The sequence below is a fragment of the Oncorhynchus kisutch genome, linkage group LG22, assembly GCF_002021735.2.
Source record: "Oncorhynchus kisutch isolate 150728-3 linkage group LG22, Okis_V2, whole genome shotgun sequence".
NCBI classification, from domain to species: Eukaryota; Metazoa; Chordata; class Actinopteri; order Salmoniformes; family Salmonidae; genus Oncorhynchus; species Oncorhynchus kisutch.
The window spans coordinates 27,033,534-27,056,415 of NC_034195.2; the positions used below are offsets into that span (position 1 = coordinate 27,033,534).

Sequence of the window (22,882 nt, forward strand, 5' to 3'; positions counted from 1 at the left end):
AAGCTCGAGACCCTGGGTCTCGACCCCGCCCTGTGCAACTGGGTACTGGACTTCCTGACGGGCCGCCCCCAGGTGGTGAGGGTAGGTAACAACATCTCCACCCCGCTGATCCTCAACACTGGGGCCCCACAAGGGTGCGTTCTGAGCCCTCTCCTGTACTCCCTGTTCACCCACGACTGCGTGGCCACGCTCGCCTCCAACTCAATCATCAAGTTTGCGGACGACACAACAGTGGTAGACTTGATTACCAACAACGACGAGACGGCCTACAGGGAGGAGGTGAAGGCCCTCGGAGTGTGGTGTCAGGAAAATAACCTCACCCTCAACGTCAACAAAACTAAGGAGATGATTGTGGACTTCAGGAAACAGCAGAGGGAACACCCCCCTATCCACATCGATGGAACAGTAGTGGAGAGGGTAGTAAGTTTTAAGTTCCTCGGCGTACACATCACAGACAAACTGAATTGGTCCACCCACACAGACAGCATCGTGAAGAAGGCGCAGCAGCGCCTCTTCAACCTCAGGAGGCTGAAGAAATTTGGGTTGTCACCAAAGCACTCACAAACTTCTACAGATGCACAATCGAGAGCATCCTGTCGGGCTGTATCACCGCCTGTTACGGCAACTGCTCCGCCCACACCCAGAGGGTAAGGCTCTCCAGAGGGTAGTGAGGTCTGCACAATGCATCACCGGGGGCAAACTACCTGACCTCCAGGACACCTACACCACCCGATGTCACAGGAAGGCCATAAAGATCATCAAGGACAACAACCACCCGAGCCACTGCCTGTTCACCCCGCTATCATCCAGAAGGCGAGGTCAGTACAGGTGCATCAAAGCTGGGACCGAGAGACTGAAAAACAGCTTCTATCTCAAGGCCATCAGACTGTTAAACAGCCACCACTAACATTGAGTGGCTACTGCCAACACACTGACTCAACTCCAGCCACTTTAATGATGGGAATTGATGTAAAATATATCACTAGCCACTTTAAACAATGCTACTTAATATAATGTTTACATACCCTACATTATTTATCTCATATGTATACGTATATACTGTACTCTATATCATCTACTGCATCTTTATGTAATACATGTATCACTATCCACTTTAAACTATGCCACTTTGTTTACATACTCATCTCATATGTATATACTGTACCATCTACCATCTACTGCATCTTGCCTGTGCCACTCTGTACCATCACTCATTCATATATCTTTATGTACATATTCTTTATCCCTTTACACTTGTGTGTATAAGGTAGTAGTTTTGGAATTGTTAGCTAGATTACTCGTTGGTTATTACTGCATTGTCGGAACTAGAAGCACAAGCATTTCGCTACACTCGCATTAACATCTGCTAACCATGTGTATGTGACAAATTAAATTTGATTTGATTTGATTTTATATATATATATATATATATATATATAATATTGACAATTACAACAATACTGAATGAACACTTATTTTAACTTAGCTTAATATAATACATAAATAAAAATCTATTTAGTCTCAAATAAATAATGAAACATGTTCAATTTGGTTTAAATAATGCAAAAACACAGTGTTGAAGAAGAAAGTAAAAGTCAATATGTGCCATGTAAAAAAGCTAATGTTTAAGTTCCTTGCTCAGAACATGAGAACATATGAAAACTGGTGATTCTTTTTAACATGAGTCTTCAATATTCCCAGTTAAGAAGTTTTATATTGTAGTTATTATACGAATTATAGGACTATTTCTCTCTATATCATTTGTATTTCATATACCTTTGACTATTGGATGTTCTTAAAGGCACAATAGTATTGCCAGCTCAATCTCGGGAGTTGATAGGCTTGAAGTCATAAACAGCTCTGTGCTTCAAGCATTGCGAAGAGCTGCTGGCAAACGCAGGAAAGTGCTGTTTGAATGAATACTCACGAGCCTGCTGATGCCTACCACCACTCAGTCAGACTGCTCTATCAAATATAAAATCATAGACTTAATTATAATATAACAAACACACAGAAATACGATCCTTAGGTCATTAATATGGTCAAATCCAGAAACTATCATTTCGAAAACAAAACGTTTATTCTTTCAGTGAAATAAGGAACCGTTCCATATTTTATCGAACGGGTGGCATCCATAAGTCTAAATATTGCTGTTACATTGCACAACCTTCAATGTTATGTCATAATTATGTAAAATTCTGGCAAATTAATTACGGTCTTTGTTAGGAAGAAATGGTCTTCACACAGGTGGCCCAAACTGCTGCATATACCCTGATTCTGCTTGTACAGAATGCAAGAGAAGTGACACAATTTCCCTAGTTAATATTGCTTGCTAACATTAATTTATTTTAACTAAGTATGCAGGTTTTAAAAAATATACTTGTGCATTGATTTTAAGAAAGGCATTGATGTTTATGGTTAGGTACATTGGGCAACAACAATGCCTTTTTCACGAATGCGCTTGTTAAATCATCATCCGTTTAGCGAAGTAGGCTGTGATTTGATGATAAACAGGCACCGCATTGATTATTTGCAATGCAGGACAAGCTAGTTAAACTAGTAATATTAACTACCATGTATAGTTAACTAGTGATTATCTTAAGATTGATTGTTTTTTAAAGATAAGTTTAATGCTAGCTAGCAACTTACCTTGTCTCCATGCTGCAGTCGTGTAACAGGCGTCCAAAGATGCAAATTACCGATTGTTATGAAAACTTGAAATTGGCCCTAATTAATCACAAACATGTCTAAAAACATGTTTTCACTTGGTCATGATGTGGTATTATGTGTAGATGGGTGAGGGAAAACATGTTTTAATCAATTTTGAATTCAGGCTGTAACTATATGAACGTACTCCATGTCCCCAGTAGGTCAGGTTCAGATGGATAAATGTGATGGACTCAGAAATGTTGCATTATCTACAGTATGACATAGTAGCTGTCCAAGAGAAGCAATATATTTATCATGTTTGACATGGCACTCAATGCACAAGTTTATGACACCATTTGAAGAACTGGGCTACTTTCACTGACATTTTTAGTGGTTCATGTCCGGTAATATGTTCAGATTCATAGGCTACCTGTTTCTGATGCCAGCCCATGCTGGGTATTTTTCTATCTAGCTACATCTGGAAAGAAGGCATAATAGCCTACACCATTGGAGCTTAGCAAATGTCTGTCCCATGACTCAGTGATATGGTTGACTCCAATCACCTGTTTGATGGATTTTCCTGATCACAGAGCAGTGGAGGCAGTGAGAGCCTTCTCCCTAGAGGGATGGGGTTGGAGCCCGGCCTTGTAATGGCTCTCTAGGAGGGGGTGGTCTGGTCACTCTGCTTGAGTTTGATCCTAAAACACAGGTGCAGTGTAATTCCCCTATTCCCCCCTCTGTCTTTGATTCTGATCCATCAGTTACCTTCCCGTTTCTAAATTTGGCCATATCCAAAGCTAGTTTTTAATATCTAATATATAGTCATGTTGGATTTGGACCCAAGCTCTCGTCATGCTGTGCTACTGTACTTGCTGTTTCCCCTTCACTTTTAATCTCGGCGAAGTGAATGGTGAGCTATTTTGGCATAAATGTCAAATATTGCCTAAGCTAGCCTACTAAAACAGCGTATGCATCATTATTATTGTCATTTGATAAGATAGTGGTTATAGTGTAGTTATTATAGTGTAATACAGAGTGGTGGGAGGTACGAAATGTGAAGGAGGAGCATGAATCTTAGTTATTGTGGTTTATTAAAATTAGTTGCACCAGTTTATGCATAATATTTGGAGAATAAATACCCAGTCTAAACACTCGCAAATCGCCTGAAACGGCGCGAGGTGTCGGGGGACTGAAGAGGGGTCCCAGCGGCGTCATGTAGAGCCGATCATTGTCTCTCACACTTTCTAAGTATCCATTACACAACAGTGAGCAAGGCAAGGAGTCGGGCCAGACATATCAGCAGCCCATGTGAAGCAGCAGCGGTGCCCGGAGGGCTCTTCCTCTCAACGTCAACGAGAACCAACTAAACTGAGATCAGGAATACAAGCGTAGAGATGAGAACAACTGTTAATTATGGTAATATTTTATGAGACGTGAACGTTTATATCGCGGGAATGTTCAGTCAACGGAATGAGGAAGAATAGTGTCCAAGTGTATGAGAATCAATGAGTTGAACGGGTGCTCTATTTCAATGCGAATTATTGTGTGCAAAAAATCACTTTGATTTCACACTCCTTATTTGAGACACCTTCGAGGGAAACCATGAATGGAGGTCGGCATTTTCCACCAATTTAAACAACGGTATATGCGAAACATTTGGATTACTTTGCTGCACAACACCTATTTGGGGTGGAATTTCGGACTCCGGACTTCTCGCCTTTGCGCTTTCCTCGCGTTCAGCAGCTAAACTTGGAGGGATCCATGCAGTCGCAAAGGTTGGTATTGGTCGTTTCTCAACAGCGAACAATTAGGGTATTTACAGATTTTTTCCAGGCTAAAATCCAACGTTATATTTTCGTGGAGGCTTCTCATAATTTTTCTGTCAATGGGTCATTTTATTTTGAAAAAGTCTGTGTTTTTGACAGTGGACTATAGGAGACTACTTCTATTGTGAAGCGTAACGGTAATCCATACTGTGTGTTGATTACCCTTATAATACATTTGCCCGGCATTGTGTGTTACAGACTTTACATTTTTTGGCAAAAAACGGCAATAGCCTTCATAGTAGGCCTTCATACTACAAAAGTGAACTTGCAATGCAAGTTGTCCAGCTGTAATAACATGTTTTAAATGTTATTAGGTCTATAAGCATTGACATAGGGTATGGCATTGCTACACAACTAGGATACTTGTATAGCCTACAGTCTATGGGTTATTGTAAATTCATAATGGTCATAATACGATTCTATTAGACAATATCGTTGTCTTCTCCTCTTTCACAATGCTAAAATCAAACCCTTTACGAATGCATTATTCAGAATCAAATGGAATTGGAAATCTATTAGAAAACTTTCAATCTAGCGCCTATCATATTTGTGTTTTGAATAAATAAAACATAAAAAATGGGCTTCTTTATTCGCTGTGATAGAAAGGAAATGGGGTGGTAGGCCTAACAATGTTGATGACTGACTGACAGTTGTGGGCTACAGTTGCACTAAACCGCCAAATAATAGACCTGTGTACTAATTTAATGACAGATCAACTTGTCCCGGTACTCATAATGCCATGTGCGTTTGTCATGATGTGAGGTTTGATATCTAGAGTTAATACAGGCGCCATCTGTTGGAAAGTGTGAAGTATCTTCACTGGGTGTCGTATAAGCCAGATCATACAGTATGTGGCTATGGGCCAGATGCATTACCAGTATAGGCCTATCTCCCCGAAATATATAAGGAAACATCTGGAACGCTGTAGTAATTTTATGAATTTAAATCGACATTTAGGTCTAGGTATTTTAAGCCTAAGGATAGGCCCTACGTTTATATTTCAAGGTCAGTGATGACTAAAATGAAATCAAAACTTATTTTGGCCAATGAGACCATCTATTTGTTCAATGGACGGATTTAGCTTGGGGGGGATTTGGTTTTAGCTGGCCTTGCAGGAGGCATTACATGGGGGCTTTATACTGTAGGTCCCCATTGAGATGTGATATTGTAGGCCTACAGTGAAATGTGATTGAGTGTTCTACAAGTCGAGGCTACATGTCAGTTACCATACATTGTTAAGCAATCCAAAACATCTTCCAGTCCTTACAGAATACAAGAATGTTAAGAAATAAAGCACTATCAATGTAATATCACTCAAGTGGCCCAACTAAATGTCTAAACACATCCATGTAGTTTCAACAAACTATGCCGTTTAATCTGGTTTAATAATCATATTCACTTATAGAACAATGGCTATCTCTTTCCAGACAAATAGATAGTCTGGATGGTGTTTGGGGTTTTCCAGTAGGCTAATGTTCCCAGGGTTTGTTATCAACCCCAATAGACTAGTATAGCCTACACAGTATGCATTTATGCCTACATAACTTCTTAGCTGGATAGTATTCTTAAGTATTCTCATTGAAGTGCAATGGTGCATCAATATGTTCAATGTCTTAGGGCATCAGCCACCTTCATTGCCTGACATTAAGGATTAAAAAAAATGGATCAACATGGTCAGACATATTTTACACCACACAACAGACTTGACTTGCTTCAGTGACATTTATACTGTAGACCTACAGAGCAAACAGTGTTGTGTAGAGCAGTATTGTACTGATGGGTGGTTGATCAACATGTGTAGTAGTTCTTCATACAAGTCCTGGTGCATATTGCCTATTCATTATCCAAATCATGACATAATGTATAGAACTAATAGACAGACAAATAAAACATTCTTAATGAACATCTGCTTACTTGTTTCTCAATTGTTTGCTGGCTGACGTATGTTTTCTTTCAATTGTGATTTCATAAAGATGTTATGTATCATGTTACTAAAAGGCAAAGCATCAATGTTTGCTCCAATTTAAACCATACTAGCCTTCTATGTGTTTGTATCATATGGATGATCAAATACCAACTATTGTGTTATGGAGGTTTCGTTGACAGTGCACCAACCAGCGTAATATATCGTAACTGTTATTTGACACAGCTAAAAGAACACGTTTTGCTTGAGTATCTTTTTTGAGGATAAATGCTATTATCCTTTTTTGCTGTTTATCTCCATTTAAATTCAATTTCAATTCTACATAGATTGTCATGAACAACACCTGACAAGAATTCTGTGTAGAAGTAATTAATTTTTGTAGGGAGTTAGTTTATTTAATCTAAAAGTGTTAAAACAGTGTTAAAAAATGGTTTGCAATGACTTCCAAACACAATATTAGGTAGGTGTTCCTAATGTTTGGTATACTCAGCGTATAATCAGTCACGTTATCATTGATTGTGAGTCTATTAAATAAATGCCACAAAGACATAACACAATATGAGTCAATAATACAGTATTAGCCTAAAGGGCGTATAGCCTACAGGCTTATAAGTGGTAACTTTTGACATAGCCTATTTGACATTGTGACGTATATGTTAATTTGTCTTTTGTACTACTATTAGCATGGTTTGCAAGGTTAAACATTTTCATAATGGACTATAGGCTAAGTCAAGGCGCAAGAGAAGTAACATTCACCCATGCAGGCTAACCTCTGCCCCAACATAGATTTACGCAACATAGAAATAACGTTATTAAGGTTAGCATGTTATGTAGCAGCAAAGCAAAACACTTTTGTTCCCATCAAACTTTCGAGGCCCAACGTGCTATAATGAACAAATCTACACCGTTGAGTTGTAATTTGAGACTCAGGAGGGGACGAAGGCTTTAACAACGACTCCTCATTGGTCCAGTGAGTAGTATAAACTGCACCTTCTTGACACTCCCTAAATTCAAGATCGATTGCCAGCTTTTACTGTTTGCTGAGGAATTCGAGTGCATTGAATCCGAGGGCGAAAGTTACTTCGAGATTTCGAAACAAGTACTTGATCGAGGACATGACTGCATTACGTGACTTCAGATCTCATGTAGCCTACTGCTCCGTCTTATTCAACAATATAGACGATAGGAATATCTCCTAATTCATTTTTCTTCCACCTTCTTGATTTGATTCGACCAGGGAGAGGAGAGAAGTGCGACCCCGTGCTGGATGGACGGTTATGGGGAAGGGAGTAGCAGGACCTTCGGCGCTTGAAGTCGGCAAGATCCTTGTTTTGTTTCTTTGCCTGTTTCCTTCTGGTAAGACTTTGCAATAGAGATACTATTTAAATCATGCGCGTTAACTGTATTAATATGATTATTATCTAGTTATTACAACCCTTGTTTTGCCCTACGGTAACCATTTGCAGCTCACATAGCTTAATTAAACAACCTGCCAGATGGATGTATAGACATGTACCTACATTATTTGTCAAACGAGACAATTAGTTGAGTTTATCAACACAAATGGAAGACTGACTTTATAAATTGCATGTCAACACTGGTAAAACATATAATGTCAGAGTCCTGTGGAATCGACAGTGTCGGTACGAACCGCCAATGGTTTCGCGTTTCTTGTGCTCCATGTTGAGGTGGTATATTCGTAATAAAAGAAATCGTCACATGGGAGTAAGACTTTTTTGTTTCTATTGAATAATTTTACACAGCTCAAGCCTATGCTACCCAAGCTGTATAACCCCGTAGTTGTGTTATGTTTGGGGGGAGGGGATAGGGTTTACGCATTCTAACCCTCTTTTCTAAAGTAACCTAACGGTACTTGCCTTTTTCCTTTTCTACCCGTATTGCGTCGGTCTAAAGAAAGTAAAGACAAATAGTTCGGGAAATCCATGAATCCCTGAATCCCAGGCGTTTAGCTTATTTTTGGTTGGATGAACAATGAGCAATTCGTAACCATGCTTAGGTTATATATTATTCGACCTGCATGGATCTTTCTAAGCAACATTAAAACACCTTGATATAACACTGGTTATAATGGTCTTACTTGAGCCCTTTCTTCCTTATTATGAGACGCAGAAATAGCCTATCTCCATGGCCTCGTAGAAATCAATTTGCTCATTTACCGACTTTTATCAGTTTCTCTTTCAAGTCATTTACCGCCAAACCAAAAAGTGATAATGCAAGTGTTAATTGTTGTTGACGTTTATTCAAGATTAAGATCAGTTTATTGCCACTTATCAGATGCATGATAATAAATGCCTTTTGTTGCTGGGAATGGGAGGAGGGAGTGGTGTGTGCTGTGTGGAGGTTGGAATAGTTGGGGTGGAATGGTAGAGTCATCAGTATTAATAACTGAAAGTGTGACTTCAAAGTGTTGTATAGTCATTGGTCAATAAGTTCTGAGTGAACGTTTGGTGCAGCAAAGTTACATGTAAGCTCGTCCTAAACTGAAGTGTGTTTATTAGGGTGAAGTTAGGAGATCCAATTGTATTGGTATTTGCTATGAATTACATCTATTCTTTCCTCTGTAACCCCCCCCCATACCATGCCACCCAAAGCAACTTAAATTTCAGGTCATGTCATTTAAGTTCTGGGGAATGCCTGTTGGAAGTTGCATTACTCTTTGATTAAGGCCTTCTGCAATGGACAGGTGGATATCTAATATCCAGTTTGACCTGTGGAATGGTGAGGCCTCTCTTCTGTTCCGCTCTCTGGTCCTGGAGCTAGTTTCTTTCCTGTCTGAACCCCCCCCCCCCCCCCTTCCCACACGATACAATCCATTGCTGATGAACAACCTGATCCCCTTACACAGGGCAAATTTATGACTGCTGGTCTCTTCACAATAGCAACTTACATTGCCTTCATTCACTCCCTCCCACATTGGCTCGCACAATATCATCCCCCTTCCAGTTCACCTCAACAATAGCTAAATTCGCAAAATAATAATTTCCTCACTCTGTTCTGGCTCTTAGCCATGCAACAGGAGGATGTAGTATAGATGCAAACATTAGGTAGCTGTGAATTTATGCAGTTAACACTTCTGAGTAGCTTGTTCTGACTAATTAATGAGGTGTGTGTTGGTGCTTTTCCTAATGTAGCCCCCAATGTCCCTGTTGAAATCAAATTTGTATGTTTTTTATGACAAGTTTACATACCATGTCTCTTTTTTTATGATGCATGATCATTTGCAGATTCACTGAATCTCTTGGAAAAGGCTAAACTCACTGTGTGCTGTATGAAGTCTCAGCGCAGACTTGATTTGTAATGAAGTGTGCATACACATCCCACTGGGCATACACTCGTTGAATCAACGTTTTTTCCACGTCATTTCAATGAAATGACATTGAACCAACATGGAATAGATGTTGAATTGATGTCTGTGCCCAGTGGGATGATGGAGTTGGCAATCTGTAGCCACTTGGAATCCACATATTTGGTGGAATTTTGGTTTTCGTTACACTTGAAGTCAGAGTTATTTGATGGAAATAAATGCTCAATTTGTCTCGAGACACTGAAAAAACATGGAAAAACTCAAAGAATGCTGCAGGGCTTTTTTGGATTATAGGAGTCTAAAGACTGGCCATTGCATAGGTTATTGTTTAAGGGTTTCAAACACACAGATAAGACTGTATAACACCTACTTTTCCTGTTTGTTTAGTACATTAATTGTTCAACACAATGTTTAGTGATTGGATGAACAGTCCATTGTGGGTATTGGTTTGCCATTGTTGTGTGATCTATGGTCCTAATGTTTTCTTCTTCTCTCTACAGTGAGTCTGCAGTGTAAGATCCTCAAGTGTAACTCAGAGTTTTGGGCCTCCACCTCAAGCTCTGGCCCGGAGGAGGAGTTCTGTACGGCACTGCGGGCGTACAACAACTGTGTACGCCGCACCGCACGCACTTGCAGAGGCGACCTGGCCTACCACTCAGCCCAACATGGCATAGAGGACCTCATGAGTCAACACAACTGCTCCAAGGAGGGACCTACAACCCAGCCTCGAGCCCGGACCCCCGCTCCACCCCCACCACCACAGCTCCAGCCTGACAGCCAGGAGCGCTCCGATGGGCCGGAGCAGTGTCACTACGAACGCAGCCTTCCTCGCCATTCCTCGCCACCCAACTACACCCACTGCGGCTTCTTTGGAGACCCACACCTCCGTACCTTCAGCGATGACTTCCAGACCTGCAAGGTGGAGGGAGCCTGGCCACTTATCCATAACAAATACCTGTCTGTTCAGGTGACCAACACACCTGTCGTGCCTGGCTCCTCTGCTACAGCCACCAGCAAGGTGAGAGTAGCCGCTACATCTCTCTATCATCTTGAATCAATGTGATATTGACTGTATGTTGGGTACACCACAGTTACAGTGTCTGGTGATGCTTGACATTGCTACTGATCCAAGTATTCTGTGATTATTTCATTGCTACAGACTGAATCCTTGAAAAACTACTCTATTGAATTAGAATTTCACAACTTTCCTTATAATAGAAATACCAACAGACCTTGCAGAACGTCTGATAACACTGGTCTTCTCACCACTGTGGAGGAGTGTAGACATGCATCTAAGTAGAGAACAAAAAGATAGCAAAAAGATACATGTAACTGCCAAAATAATGGAAACACTTGAGCAAATGAAGGATACAACGTATATTGAAAGCCGGTGCTTGAACACAGGTGTGGTTCCTGAGTTAATTAAGCAATTAACATGCCATCATGCTTAGGGTCATGTACATAAATGTTGGGCATGCAGGCCATTATTTTGGCTACCATAGCCATTTTAGGAAAGGGAAAGTTTTGTTGTCTCCTGAGAAAGGCTGCTACTCCTCTATTTGACCCTTTTCTTACTAAAGAAAGCCCTTTCAGGTAATGGGAGGGAATAGTTTTTGCTTTGTTTGAAACACTGAATGGAATGTTGTTGGACAAATTGTACTGCAGTGATTTATTTGTAAGAGCTCTCAAATCAAGAAATATTATCTTAAGTAAGACCTTCGTATGTAAGAGGTTGTGGGCCTCTTTAATGTGGCCAGAGAAGTAGGAGCAGCCGTGGGAATGTTTTACTGTGGACTCTGGTTAATGTTTGGATCAGTTCCATCGCAGACCAATAGGCAATACACAGAACAATTGTTGGGATCCTGATAAGGTTTACAAATGATATGCCAGTATTATACCCGCAGTATAAACATCATGTGGACAGCCAAGTCGAATTTTAGGCCCACCCTATGTGTAGCAGTCCATACCCTAGCATTGTGTGTATGTTAGTTAGAAACTGTTGTTTTAACTAAGTGCTCAAGCCATGCAGGAAACTGCAGATATTTTCTGCACATTAGTTGGCCCTGATACCTCATAAATTATGATTGTTTTGTTTCTACAGTACATTGTACGGCCTGGAGGGCCACCCCAGAAATGTATTTCATTAGAACATGAGGTGAAAACAAAGATCCCTGAGCATTTGTAGTCTGCAAAGTCATTTAATATTAGGTCCACATTTGGTACAATTTTGGCAGTCATGGTTGTGTGACCAATAGGCCTCCGTGCACTGTATCCTGACTGCAGGGTTTACACTGACATTTTGTCCTCAATCACATAAAGAGAGAGACCAATTTTCCATCATCAGACCTAATGATGCACTTTCAGCATTCTGGCTTTTTTCTGTGTGCTTAAGGTAATGATATTTTTACACAGCTGTACTTGGAAGCAAATTACACAGCTTTTGAAGTTATTCAGTCTGGACAAAGGGAAAACAAGGCAGAAGCCTATGCCACCTGTACAAACAAGACTGGGTATTTCTGTAGCTCTGTTTCATATGGGCTCCTGCTGCAGTGTATGGAATGGTCTGTTGTATGCTCTACCTTCATTCAAGGGATGGGTTGATGAAACAGTTTGTTTCTTTATGCACAGGGGTTTTGTAGAGGTTTTTTCATGTTCTTAGATCATGTTATCCTTTGAAAAGAGGGGTCAGTGGCAGGTAATTTTTTGGGGGGGGGAATGGGGATTGTGGGGTGGGATGATTGAGGGGTGGGTTGGGGGCTGGGTTGGCAGATGACTTGACTGGGTAATAACAGGGCATTTTGGTGCTCTACATCCTGCCCCCTATTTGAGATCAGAGCCTATCGGCTGTCCCGGGGTCACTTCTGAGACAACGGCTCACTGGCGTCCTAATGAAATCATGCAAGCAGAGAAGTGACCAGCCTTAGTTAATTAGCCACAGAGCAGAGCACGCTCTCCCCTCATGGCTCAGTGCCACTCCCTGGAGCACAGTTCTGGGGTTCACAGGCAGGTTTTTCACCACTATGAATGGCTCGTCTTTGTGTCTGCACACTGAGGCCCGATTTAACATGGCCTATACCCGTGTTTTCTGAGAGCGTTTACTTTGGCCTCCCCCATGTTGAGGCAGAGCTGAAATGTGACACTGAACTGGGGTGGTGGTGTAGATGGGTCTGCATTATACAAACTACTGGTCTTCTTAATGCCAAGGCAAAAAGATTCCCCTCAGTCATTTGTGTAGCCCTACCACTAACTCTTGTCCACATAAACATGTAAATATAGAGGTTCCATACAGTTTAAAAAAAATTCAACTGCTGTTCAATGATTTAATAATTTGATGTCTATATGTACCTTTCTATTTTCATCCTCAAAAGGCCTGACACATATTGAAACATATTGGCTATTGTTGTGCTGACTGCTAATTCTAATCTTCTCCCCTCTCTCACTCGGTACAGTTGACAATCATCTTCAAGAACTTTCAGGAGTGTGTGGACCAGAAGATGTACCACGCAGAGACAGACGAGCTGCCTGCGGCGTTCGCCGACGGCTCCAAGAACGGCGGAGACCGCCACGGGGCCAACACGCTGCGCATCGTGGATAAGGTGCCTGGGCAGCATGTGGAGATCCACGCACGCTACATCGGTACAACTATCGTGGTCCGGCAGGTGGGCCGATACCTGACCTTTGCTGTGCGGATGCCAGAGGAAGTAGTGAACTCTGTAGAAGACCGAGACAACCAGGACCTGTATCTCTGCCTGCACGGCTGTCCCGCCAACCAACGTATCGACTTCAGGACATTCAGGGACCGTGTGGAGGGCCACAGCCTGAGCAGGACTGGCAGCCAGTCCCATGGGTTTACCTATCAGGCTGCCATGGCCAAGTGTAAAGAGCGCCTCCCAGTGGAAGACCTGTACTTCCAGTCTTGTGTGTTTGACCTGCTTTCCTCTGGGGACATCAACTTCACCATGGCTGCCTACTATGCTTTTGAGGACGTGAAAATGCTCCACTCCAACAAGGACAAATACCACATTTTTGAAAAGGATGCTTTTGGGAGTAATGCAGCACAGAGGGGATCAGATATGTTCTCGCTAGTTCTCCTCAACTGTCTGTCTATGTTGTTGTGGATTGAGTGCTGCTGGGTTCATCTATAGTGCCCTGCCAACATCATCCTCATTATGCTAGCTGTCAGTGGGTGTGAAACAAAGCCCTCACCGTGTCATACTTCACCTCTACTGCTCTGTTCTCAGTGGCTGGTGGCCAGTGTAGACAGCAGGGCCGTCCATGCCTCTGAGGGGACACAGCAGCTCATTTGCAATCAAACTCATCCCAGCCCATGGTCTCATCATTGTTGTCATCATGTGTTGACTTACATCTGGGGAAGAGGTGAGCTCTCTGTGCTCCCACCTATCATTGTGTTCATTCAGCTGGTTTAAGGACTGGTCCTTTGATTAAAGGAGCAGTGGTGAGAGAGGAGAGTCCTGGAGCCCCAGCACTTTGGATATCCAGCTGGGATTAAATCCTACATTCCCACTGGGACTGCATGCCAATGGCAAGCAAGACGAGATGATCTCTTACAGAAAGAAGAGTTTGCTGATCTCCTCTCCTCACTTGTGCCAAGCCAGTGGAGCTCTCTGTGGCTCATGGTTCTGGGCTAGAGGACATGACAGGGGCTTTTGTTAATGTCTGTCCAGAAGGAGCTCACTGTTTGATGAGTTTCCAGCTTTGGAAAAGCCAGAGCTTTTTGGAGAAAGTACTCGGGCCAAAAGGATGTCAAAGCAGCGAGTGACAGTCTAGTCTGCTGTGGAGGTTAATAGGTCATAATGCCAGGTCTTTTGTAAGATTGTGTGTGTGTGGTTGTGCCCCTCTGTGGTTTAGTGTGTCCGCCAGAACAGGCTGTCTTGAATATTGGCGTTTAAAGTGTTAATTATGATAAATGTATTTTTTGTATAGGGTGTAATTAAGATATTCATAAGAAAACAGCCCTTTACAAACTTTACCAAGGGCACAGATAATGCAGAAACCCAGATCACGTTTACAGAGTATATCTCATCCCTTCATTCAACCAATCAACCAACCAACATGTACCATGGCCAAGAAATTGATTTCTACAGGTCTTTTGTGAGTTATTTCTCTTTTTCTAGGCAGTCAACAGTTCCACACAGATGTAGGTGTCGTGGCCATGTATTTGGTTTGAGAAATATAGTCTTTCTGACCACTCTGTAGAGAGCAGAAAGTAGGTCCTGTATCAGAGGAGGCTGGTGGGAGGAGCTATAGGAGGACGGGCTCATTGGAATGGCTGGAATGGAATAGCTGTCAAATCCAAAAACAGCACCCGGCGTTATACCTATTGCGTACATTGCCATTGGATGCGCCGAGTCGCATTAGTAGAAATCCTATGCAGCTGTTTCAAGTTCGAACACTTGCATGTGTGATGTAGAGCGGGTTAATGCTTGATCTGATTGAATCTAAGCCTAAGTATTTTAACTTTTGATTGTGTAGAATGCTGGAAGGTGCTAAATGATCTTAGTGGATAGACATATTCAGAGCAGCATATGGCAAAGAAGTTGTCAGTTTTCGGTTTTGAATTGTACCTCTAGTCATATGCAGGACCCGTGTGATGTGCATACATCTACAGTACCATTTTGATTTGTTGTAGTTTTCCAATTGCATTGTTTGTGTTCATAGTAATAATGTCATTCACCAGTAAGGCTAAATCTTGAGGCTGAGAAACTAATACCCCGAAGGCCTGCTATTTATGAACAAGACATTTAACCTACATTCTGGTTTGATCTTTATTTGAATTATTTGTTGTATCCTGAAGTAAAGCTCAAAGGATACAACCTTGTCAGACGATTTGCTTCATTTTTTCCCTTCCTATTTCATCTCGGTAGAATATATTTAGATTTGACCATTCCCTTAGTACTAATCTATTCAACAACTTAACAAGGTAATATATCCCTACACTGAAGTGTTTGGCAGGCCTAACTACATGTACTGGTGCAGTTTGTTCTTAGTCTGGCAAAAAAAAAGTTGTTCAAATAAACAAACATGATTGTAACATTGAATCTTGTTTTATAGATGTAACTTGTATTTTGAGTTTTCTATATGGTTCTACATGTGTAATGTGAGATTGTATATACGTTTGTGTGTAAAAATATTCTATTTTATCTGTATTGAATTTCACTACAGTTTTGAATATGAGAAAGGGTTTGGTGAATGTAACCTTTTTATTGTAAAATAATTTGATGAAAACGTGAACATCACATCACAAAGCTGTAGGGTCTTTAGGGGATAGTGTTCAGCTATCTATCAATGGCAGGGATCCTATCCTGGTTACTGTAGTTTCAGAGCATTCATTTTCTTGCTCGGGAGCAGACACAAGTTAACCTGGATTCCATCCAGGTGGATATCTAAAAGGGGAATACAAGAAAGTGTCCCTTTTTTGGTGTTCATGTTTTTAATTTTAAAGCACTTTATGTTCTTTTCACTTAGCTCTTACTTGGTTTGAACTTGATTGTGAATAGAGGTTGTCAGATTTGTAACGGTAGAAAATATGGCATTTAAACACTTGGCCGAATGGCAGAAGCCAGAAAGATCAAACTGTGTTTGTATGTAGGACACAAGCGGTGTGACACACCAACTGTTTATATTGTAAATTATTTATTAAATAAAATATGTGTCTTGCTAACTTTTGGGTGATGTCTCTATGTTGTGGTAAACCTCTTACTTTGTTTCATAGTGATAACGAAACACTGACCAATGAAGAGCTTTTTTTTATGATCTAGATTTCCAGTGGAGGAGGTTAGGCTACTTGATTTGCTTTGTTACACTGCCACCTGGTGCAAGCATTGTGTAAGGATATGAATGCATTAAAAAAAACAGCCCTGGGGAGCCCTGACATTCTTATCATACAACAGTGCTTGATAAACCATCATAATCCAGGTGGATGCTTGTAGTGATAGCCATGTATGTTTTATGTATTAGCATAATTGTTGTGGGGAGGATCAAGATCACCAAAGGCAAAGACATTTATTATAATCAGACCGTTTTAGGCTGAGGCCCAATTATAAGTGTCAGACTGTTAAGGCTTCCGCATGCTTTGGTTCGTCTGGCGCCTAGCCGAACTCGGCTAGGTGAACGGAACAAGTGCGCTCGCATAATTCCCTTAAAAGACCTTCGCTTGAAAACCATGAAAAGTGTCAATAGCAGTTTGTCTGTCTTGAGACGCAATAGTCGGTATAGACTTACTCAAAATAGTCAATCTAAGATGACTCAAGAAATTTGTTGCGCAATCTTACATTAAAATGTTTGGTGCAGTATTTCTCACGTTAAACATGTGCATGAAAACGAGTCATCTATCTCAATGACAACACTTAATTGAAGAATTCCTACTATAGACCAACGTTGACTTCAGCTACCGAAATTCGGTTTGCCTCAAGAAATTGTTTGTGTGCACGAACAGCCGAAAAAACCCTAGTCTGAGGCCAAAACGAATATATATATACTGATACTGTGTGTGTGTATATATATATATATATATATATTATATATATACACACACACACACACACACACAGTATCAGTCAGAAGTTTGGACACTCTCATTCCAGTGTTTTTCTTTCTTTTGACTATTTTCTACATTGTAAAATCAAAACTATGAAATAACACATATGGAATAATACATGGAAAAAAGTGTTAAACAAATCAAAATACTCTCTCAACCAGCTTCATGAGGTAGTCACCTGGAATTCATTTCAATTAACAGGTGTGCCTTGTTAAAGGTGAATTTGTGGAATTTCTTTCCTTTTTTAATGCATTTGAGCCAATCAGTTGTGTTGTGACAAGGTAGGGCTGGTATACATAAGATAGCCCTATTTGGTAAAAGACCAAGTCCGTATCATGGCAAGAACATCTCAAATAAACACAGAAACGACAGTCCCTCATTACTATACGACATGAAGGTCAGTCAATCCGGAACATTTCAGGAACTTAGGTTCTTCAACTGCAGTCACAAAAACCATCAAGCGCTATGATGAAACTGGCTCTCATGAGGACTGCCACAGGAAAGGAAGACCTAGAGTTACCTCATTAGAGTTAACTGCACCTCAGATTGCAGCCCAAATCAAATCAAATCAAATTTATTTATATAGCCCTTCGTACATCAGCTGATATCTCAAAGTGCTGTACAGAAACCCAGCCTAAAACCCCAAACAGCAAGCAATGCAGGTGTAGAAGCACGGTGGCTAGGAAAAACTCCCTAGAAAGGCCAATACCTAGGAAGAAACCTAGAGAGGAATCAGGCTGTGGGGTGGCCAGTCCTCTTCTGGCTGTGCCGGGTGGAGATTATAACATAACATGGCCAAGATGTTCAAATGTTCATAAATGACCAGCATGGTCGAATAATAATAAGGGAGAACAGTTGAAACTGGAGCAGCAGCACAGTCAGGTGGAAGTTGAAACTGGAGCAGCAAATAAATGCTTCACAGAGTTCACACATCTCAACATCAACTGTTCAGAGGACACTGTGTGAATCAGGCCTTCATAGTTGAATTGCTGCAAAGAAACCACTACTAAAGGACACCAATAATAAGAAGAGACTTGCTTGGGCCAAGAAACACGAGCAACGGACAATAGACTGGTCAAAATCTGTCCTTTGGTCTGATGAGTCCAAATTTGAGATGTGTTTGTGAGATGCAGAGTAGGTGAACGGATGATCTCTGCATGTGTGGTTCCCATCGTGAAGCATCTGTGATGGTGCTTTTCTGGTGACACTGTGTCAGTGATTTATTTAGAATTCCAGGCACACTCAACCAGCATGGCTACCACAGCATTCTACAGCGATACTCCATCCCATCTGGTTTGTGCTCAGTGTTTTTGTTTTTCAATAGGACAATGACCCAACACAACAAGCTGTGTAAGGGCTATATGACCAAGGAGAGTGATGGAGTGCTGTATCAGATGACCTGCCCTTCACAATCACCTCAACCCAATTGAGATAGTTTGGGATGAGTTGGACAGCAGAGTGAAGGAAAAGCATATGTGGGAACTTCAAGATTGTTGGAAAAGCATTCCAGGTGAAGCTGGTTGAGAGAATGCCACAAGTGGGCAAAGCTGTCAAGGCAAAGGGTGGCTACCTTGAAGATTCTCAAATATAAAATATATTTAGATTTGCTTAATACTTTTTTGTTACATCATTTCATATTTGTTATTTCATAGTGCTGTCTTTGCTATTATTCTACAATGTAGTAAATAGAGAAAATAAATAAACTATTGAATGAGTAGGTGTCCAAAATGTTGACTGGTACACACAGTTGCAGTCGGAAGTTTACATACACCTTAGCCAAATACATTTAAACTCAGTTTCACAATTCCTGACATTTAATCCGAGTAAAAATTCCGTCTTAGGTCAGTTAGGATCACCACGTTATTTTAAGAATGTGAAATGTCAGAATAATAGTAGAGAGAATGATTTATTTCATCTTTTATTTCTTTCATCACATTCTCAGTGGGTCAGAAGTTTACATACACTCAATTAATATTTGGTAGCATTGCCTTTAAATTGTTTAACTGGGTCAAACGTGTCAGGTAGCCCTCCACAAGCTTCCCACAATAAGTTGGGTGAATTTTGGCCCATTCCTCCTGACAGAGCTGGTGTAACTGAGTCAGGTTTGTCAGCCTCCTTGCTCGTACACGCTTTTTCAGTTCTGCCCACAAAATTTCCATAGGATTGAGGTCAGGGCTTTGTGATGGCAACTCCAATACCTTGACTTTGCTGTCCTTAAGCCATTTTGCCAAAACTTTGGAAGTGTGCTTGGGGTCATTGTCCATTTGGAAGACCCATTTGCGACCAAGCTTTAACTGATGTCTTGAGATGTTTCTTCAATATATCCACTTAATTTTCCCCTCATGATGCCATCTATTTTGTGAAGTACACCAGTCCCTTCTGCAGTAAAGCACCCCCACAACAGGATGTAGCCACCGACGTGCTTCACGTTTGGGAAGGTGTTCTTCTGCTTGCAAGCCTCCCCCTTCTTCCTCCAAACATAATGGTCAATATGGCCAAACAGCTATTTTTGTTTCATCAGAACAGAGGACATTTCTCCAAAAATTATGATCTTTGTACTTTTGTGTAGCTGCAAACCATAGTCTGGCTTTTTTATGGCGGTTTTGGAGCAGTGGATTCTTCCTTGCTGCGCAGCCTTTCAGGTTATGGCGATATAGGCCTCGTTTAACTGTGGATATAGATACTTTTGTACCCGTTTCCTCCAGCATTTTCACAAGCTCCTTTGCTGCTGTTTGGGATTGATTTGCACGTTTCGCACCAAAGTACGTTCATTTCAAGGAGAGAATGCGTCTCCTTCCTGAGCGGTATGACAGATGCGAGGTCCCATTGTGTTTATACTTGCCTACTATTGTTTGTACGGATGAACGTGGTACCTTCAGGTGTTTGGAAATTTCTCCCAAGGATGAACCAGACTTGTGGAGGTCTACAAATCTTTTTTCTGAAGTCTTGGCTGATTTTCCCATGATGTCAAGCAATGAGGCACTGAATTCAAAGGTAGGCCTTGAAATCAATCCTTAGGTACACCTCCAATTGACTCAAATATTGTCAATTAGCCTATCAGAAGCTTCTAAAGCCATGACCATTTTCTGGCTTTTTCCCAAGCTGTTTAAAGTCAGTCGACTTAGTGTATGTACATTTCTGACCCACTGGAATTGTGATACAGTGAATGTGAAATAATCTGTAAACATTGTTGGAAAAATTACATGTCATGCACAAAGTAGTTGTCCTAACAGACTTGCCAAAACTACAGTTTGTTAACAAGACATTTGTGGAGTAGTTGAAAAATGAGTTAATGACTCCAACCTAAGTGTATGTAAACATCCGACTTCAACTGGACATACATACACAAACTTGTCATAATATAGGCAAGAACTGTCCCAGATGTGAAGCATGCGGATGGACGCCTTTAGGTCTTAGACTATACTGGATGAAAAAACAACAGTGAACATATGTTTTATAATGTAGCAAAGTTTAATACATATGTCTAGAAACATATTGACAGTATATTTCACGTGGAGTGGCTTTCTCACAAATATAAATTATTTAGGCTTGTTTTCAAAAACAACTCCAGGGACTGTAGCGTGGAGAAAAGGAAGGTGGTGTCGGTTGGCTATTCCTTCTATCAGATATGCCCACAGAGGACATAACACTGATTCATCTGTGTAAATCATTTTTCCCAAGATCTTTTGGGGAGTTGCAGAAGAACATGACAAACAATATCATTTTGTTCCCACCACCAGTCTTCGCTTAACAAGCATGCCACCTTACACAATCATCCATTGAGAACAATCTCAAGAAATGACTGTTTAATACTGCATCATCTCTGTAGAAGAGTACAGTACATGTCCATAACCCATCCCACTGGGCACACACACTGGTTAAATCAGTTGTTTCCATGTCATTTCAATGAAATTACATTGAATTGACATGTGTCCAGTAGGATATACAGTATGAAAATATACACAGAAATAAGGCACAAATGGAGAAGCACACCAGAAATCATAAGAACCACAGCAGGGCCAGTCTCTGGTTTGGCACTAAAACAGAATGACCAATAACAGCTCGTCATCAACCACATCCGTAAACACTCAAGTGTACATTAGAAAATCGATCAGTGGTTACACTGCTGTCACATAACTATAGAAAATGAAAAAATGATTTCCAGATTCTTCTCAAACATAGCGCAATACTTTTACGGGTTGACTAAGCCAGTAGAGTGCAGTACTAATTGTGCAATGTAAGATGCAAAAGTACCTTTCATACATAGGATAGAGAGAAATATGGTTTAAATGGCAAATTCTTTGCACACCTACAAATAAACGTGGTTAGGGATAGCTTTAACAGTCAGTGTTCTTCAGAAGCTTTGCACAACGAATTACCTTAAATAATGTTTATAAACATGTCCTTCTCATTAGGTCCTTAATCACTGACCCACTAATAAGTTATCATAAACAAAAAAAAAGACAATGGCAATGAATGTCTTTACAGAAGAATGATTATCAACACTAATGACAAATGCTCATTAAAACACTTTAAATAGCAATTCTGAGAACTAGGTACTGGTGTGACTAACTTACTATTCGTCTTCAATTTAGACAGAAGGATGCACTAATTTTGATTCGGGAAAGGATGGGCATCTCTATGAAATTATGATAGTTTCATAACCAGGTCAAGATGAATAAACATGACTTTTATTATAATGGCATAAAGCTAAACTCAAAAAAATTAAATTTGGGAATAATCCCATACCGCTAACATTTAAAAGGCTAAATACTTCAGACACTTCAATGTTTCCAGATCAGTCATAAATTTTTTCCCCACATAATAGTCCATAGGACTAACTATCCATAGGCAATTCTACAGACTCAGCACTAACACTGACTGATTATCTGTCATTTCAACAACAAAAACATTGCTTAGTGTGATACATATTCCATAATGTTGAACACTTTTCTACATGGGCACAGACACAGATCGTTACCACAATCACACCAGGGGGAGGGATGTGGAGAGTTTGGTGTTTGCTGGTAAACAGAGTATTTGTCAATTCCGTTTCTGACTGAGGTTGTCTGGCCAAGCGAAACAGTGAGTCTAGCCAGCCCAGACATGTCCTTCAGCAGCACCACTGTGTTCCTCACCTGGACAACACCTTTCCATTCAGTGACAGGCCTCATGTCTTCCTGTTGTTCCAGTTTAAATCAGCCCCTGCTGCTTTACGCTCTGCAGTCCGCTCTGCGTTCGGCGAGTGTGAGTCCTGGGGGGATTTCTGAGCCTGTGGGGAGCGTGGGTCCAGCAGGGGAGGGGGTTTGTTGTCTGGATAGGGCCGGGTGAAGTGTTCTTGCCCTGTTGGCCCCCTTTGCTCCAGCATCCTCCCCCTGAAGTCCTGGGGATGGCCTCCTCCACTCCTGAAGTCTTGGGGAGGACGGAAGTCATCGCCGCGTCTACGCTTGGCGTCTGGATGTCTGAAGTGAGAGGGATGATGTCTTACAAAGCTTACGACTACAGAGCTACAAGCTACCACAACACTTATGGTTTTAGCATTACATTCCAATACTGACAAATACATAATCTAGACATTGGGTTTGAAAAGATGAGGCCTA

The 22,882-nt window shown here is 41.0% G+C and overlaps 2 protein-coding genes across 5 annotated transcripts in view; one reads left to right on the forward strand and one right to left on the reverse strand.

Annotated features, from left to right (window-relative positions):
- The first annotated feature begins 3,815 nt into the window (after positions 1-3,815).
- LOC109867591 (repulsive guidance molecule BMP co-receptor a) lies at positions 3,816-16,406 on the forward strand. The gene is made up of 4 exons (XM_020456831.2): positions 3,816-4,424; positions 7,637-7,755; positions 10,225-10,742; positions 13,174-16,406. Exons 1-4 carry the CDS (start codon positions 4,411-4,413, stop codon positions 13,867-13,869), a joined length of 1,347 nt encoding a protein of 448 aa, XP_020312420.1. The 5' UTR covers positions 3,816-4,410; the 3' UTR covers positions 13,870-16,406.
- Positions 16,407-20,734: 4,328 nt separating this feature from the next.
- The window catches only part of LOC109866845 (chromodomain-helicase-DNA-binding protein 2), a 39,956-nt gene continuing 37,808 nt past the window's right edge, over positions 20,735-22,882 (reverse strand). For 3 of the 4 annotated variants that reach the window (XM_020455708.2, XM_031801910.1, XM_031801909.1), the window contains one exon: positions 20,735-22,744. In XM_020455708.2, coding sequence (XP_020311297.1) covers positions 22,453-22,744 — 292 coding nt within the window. In that variant the 3' untranslated portion in view covers positions 20,735-22,452. The remainder of the gene's footprint in view (positions 22,745-22,882) is intronic. The other variant, XM_031801911.1, reaches the window with a different exon arrangement.

Bases quoted from the DNA above. Each gene is read 5' to 3' on its own strand.
- LOC109867591 (XM_020456831.2), top strand. The intron at 7,756-10,224 runs GTAAGACTTTGC...TTCTCTCTACAG, and splicing joins TCTTTGCCTGTTTCCTTCTG to TGAGTCTGCAGTGTAAGATC. The intron at 10,743-13,173 runs GTGAGAGTAGCC...CACTCGGTACAG, and splicing joins CTGCTACAGCCACCAGCAAG to TTGACAATCATCTTCAAGAA.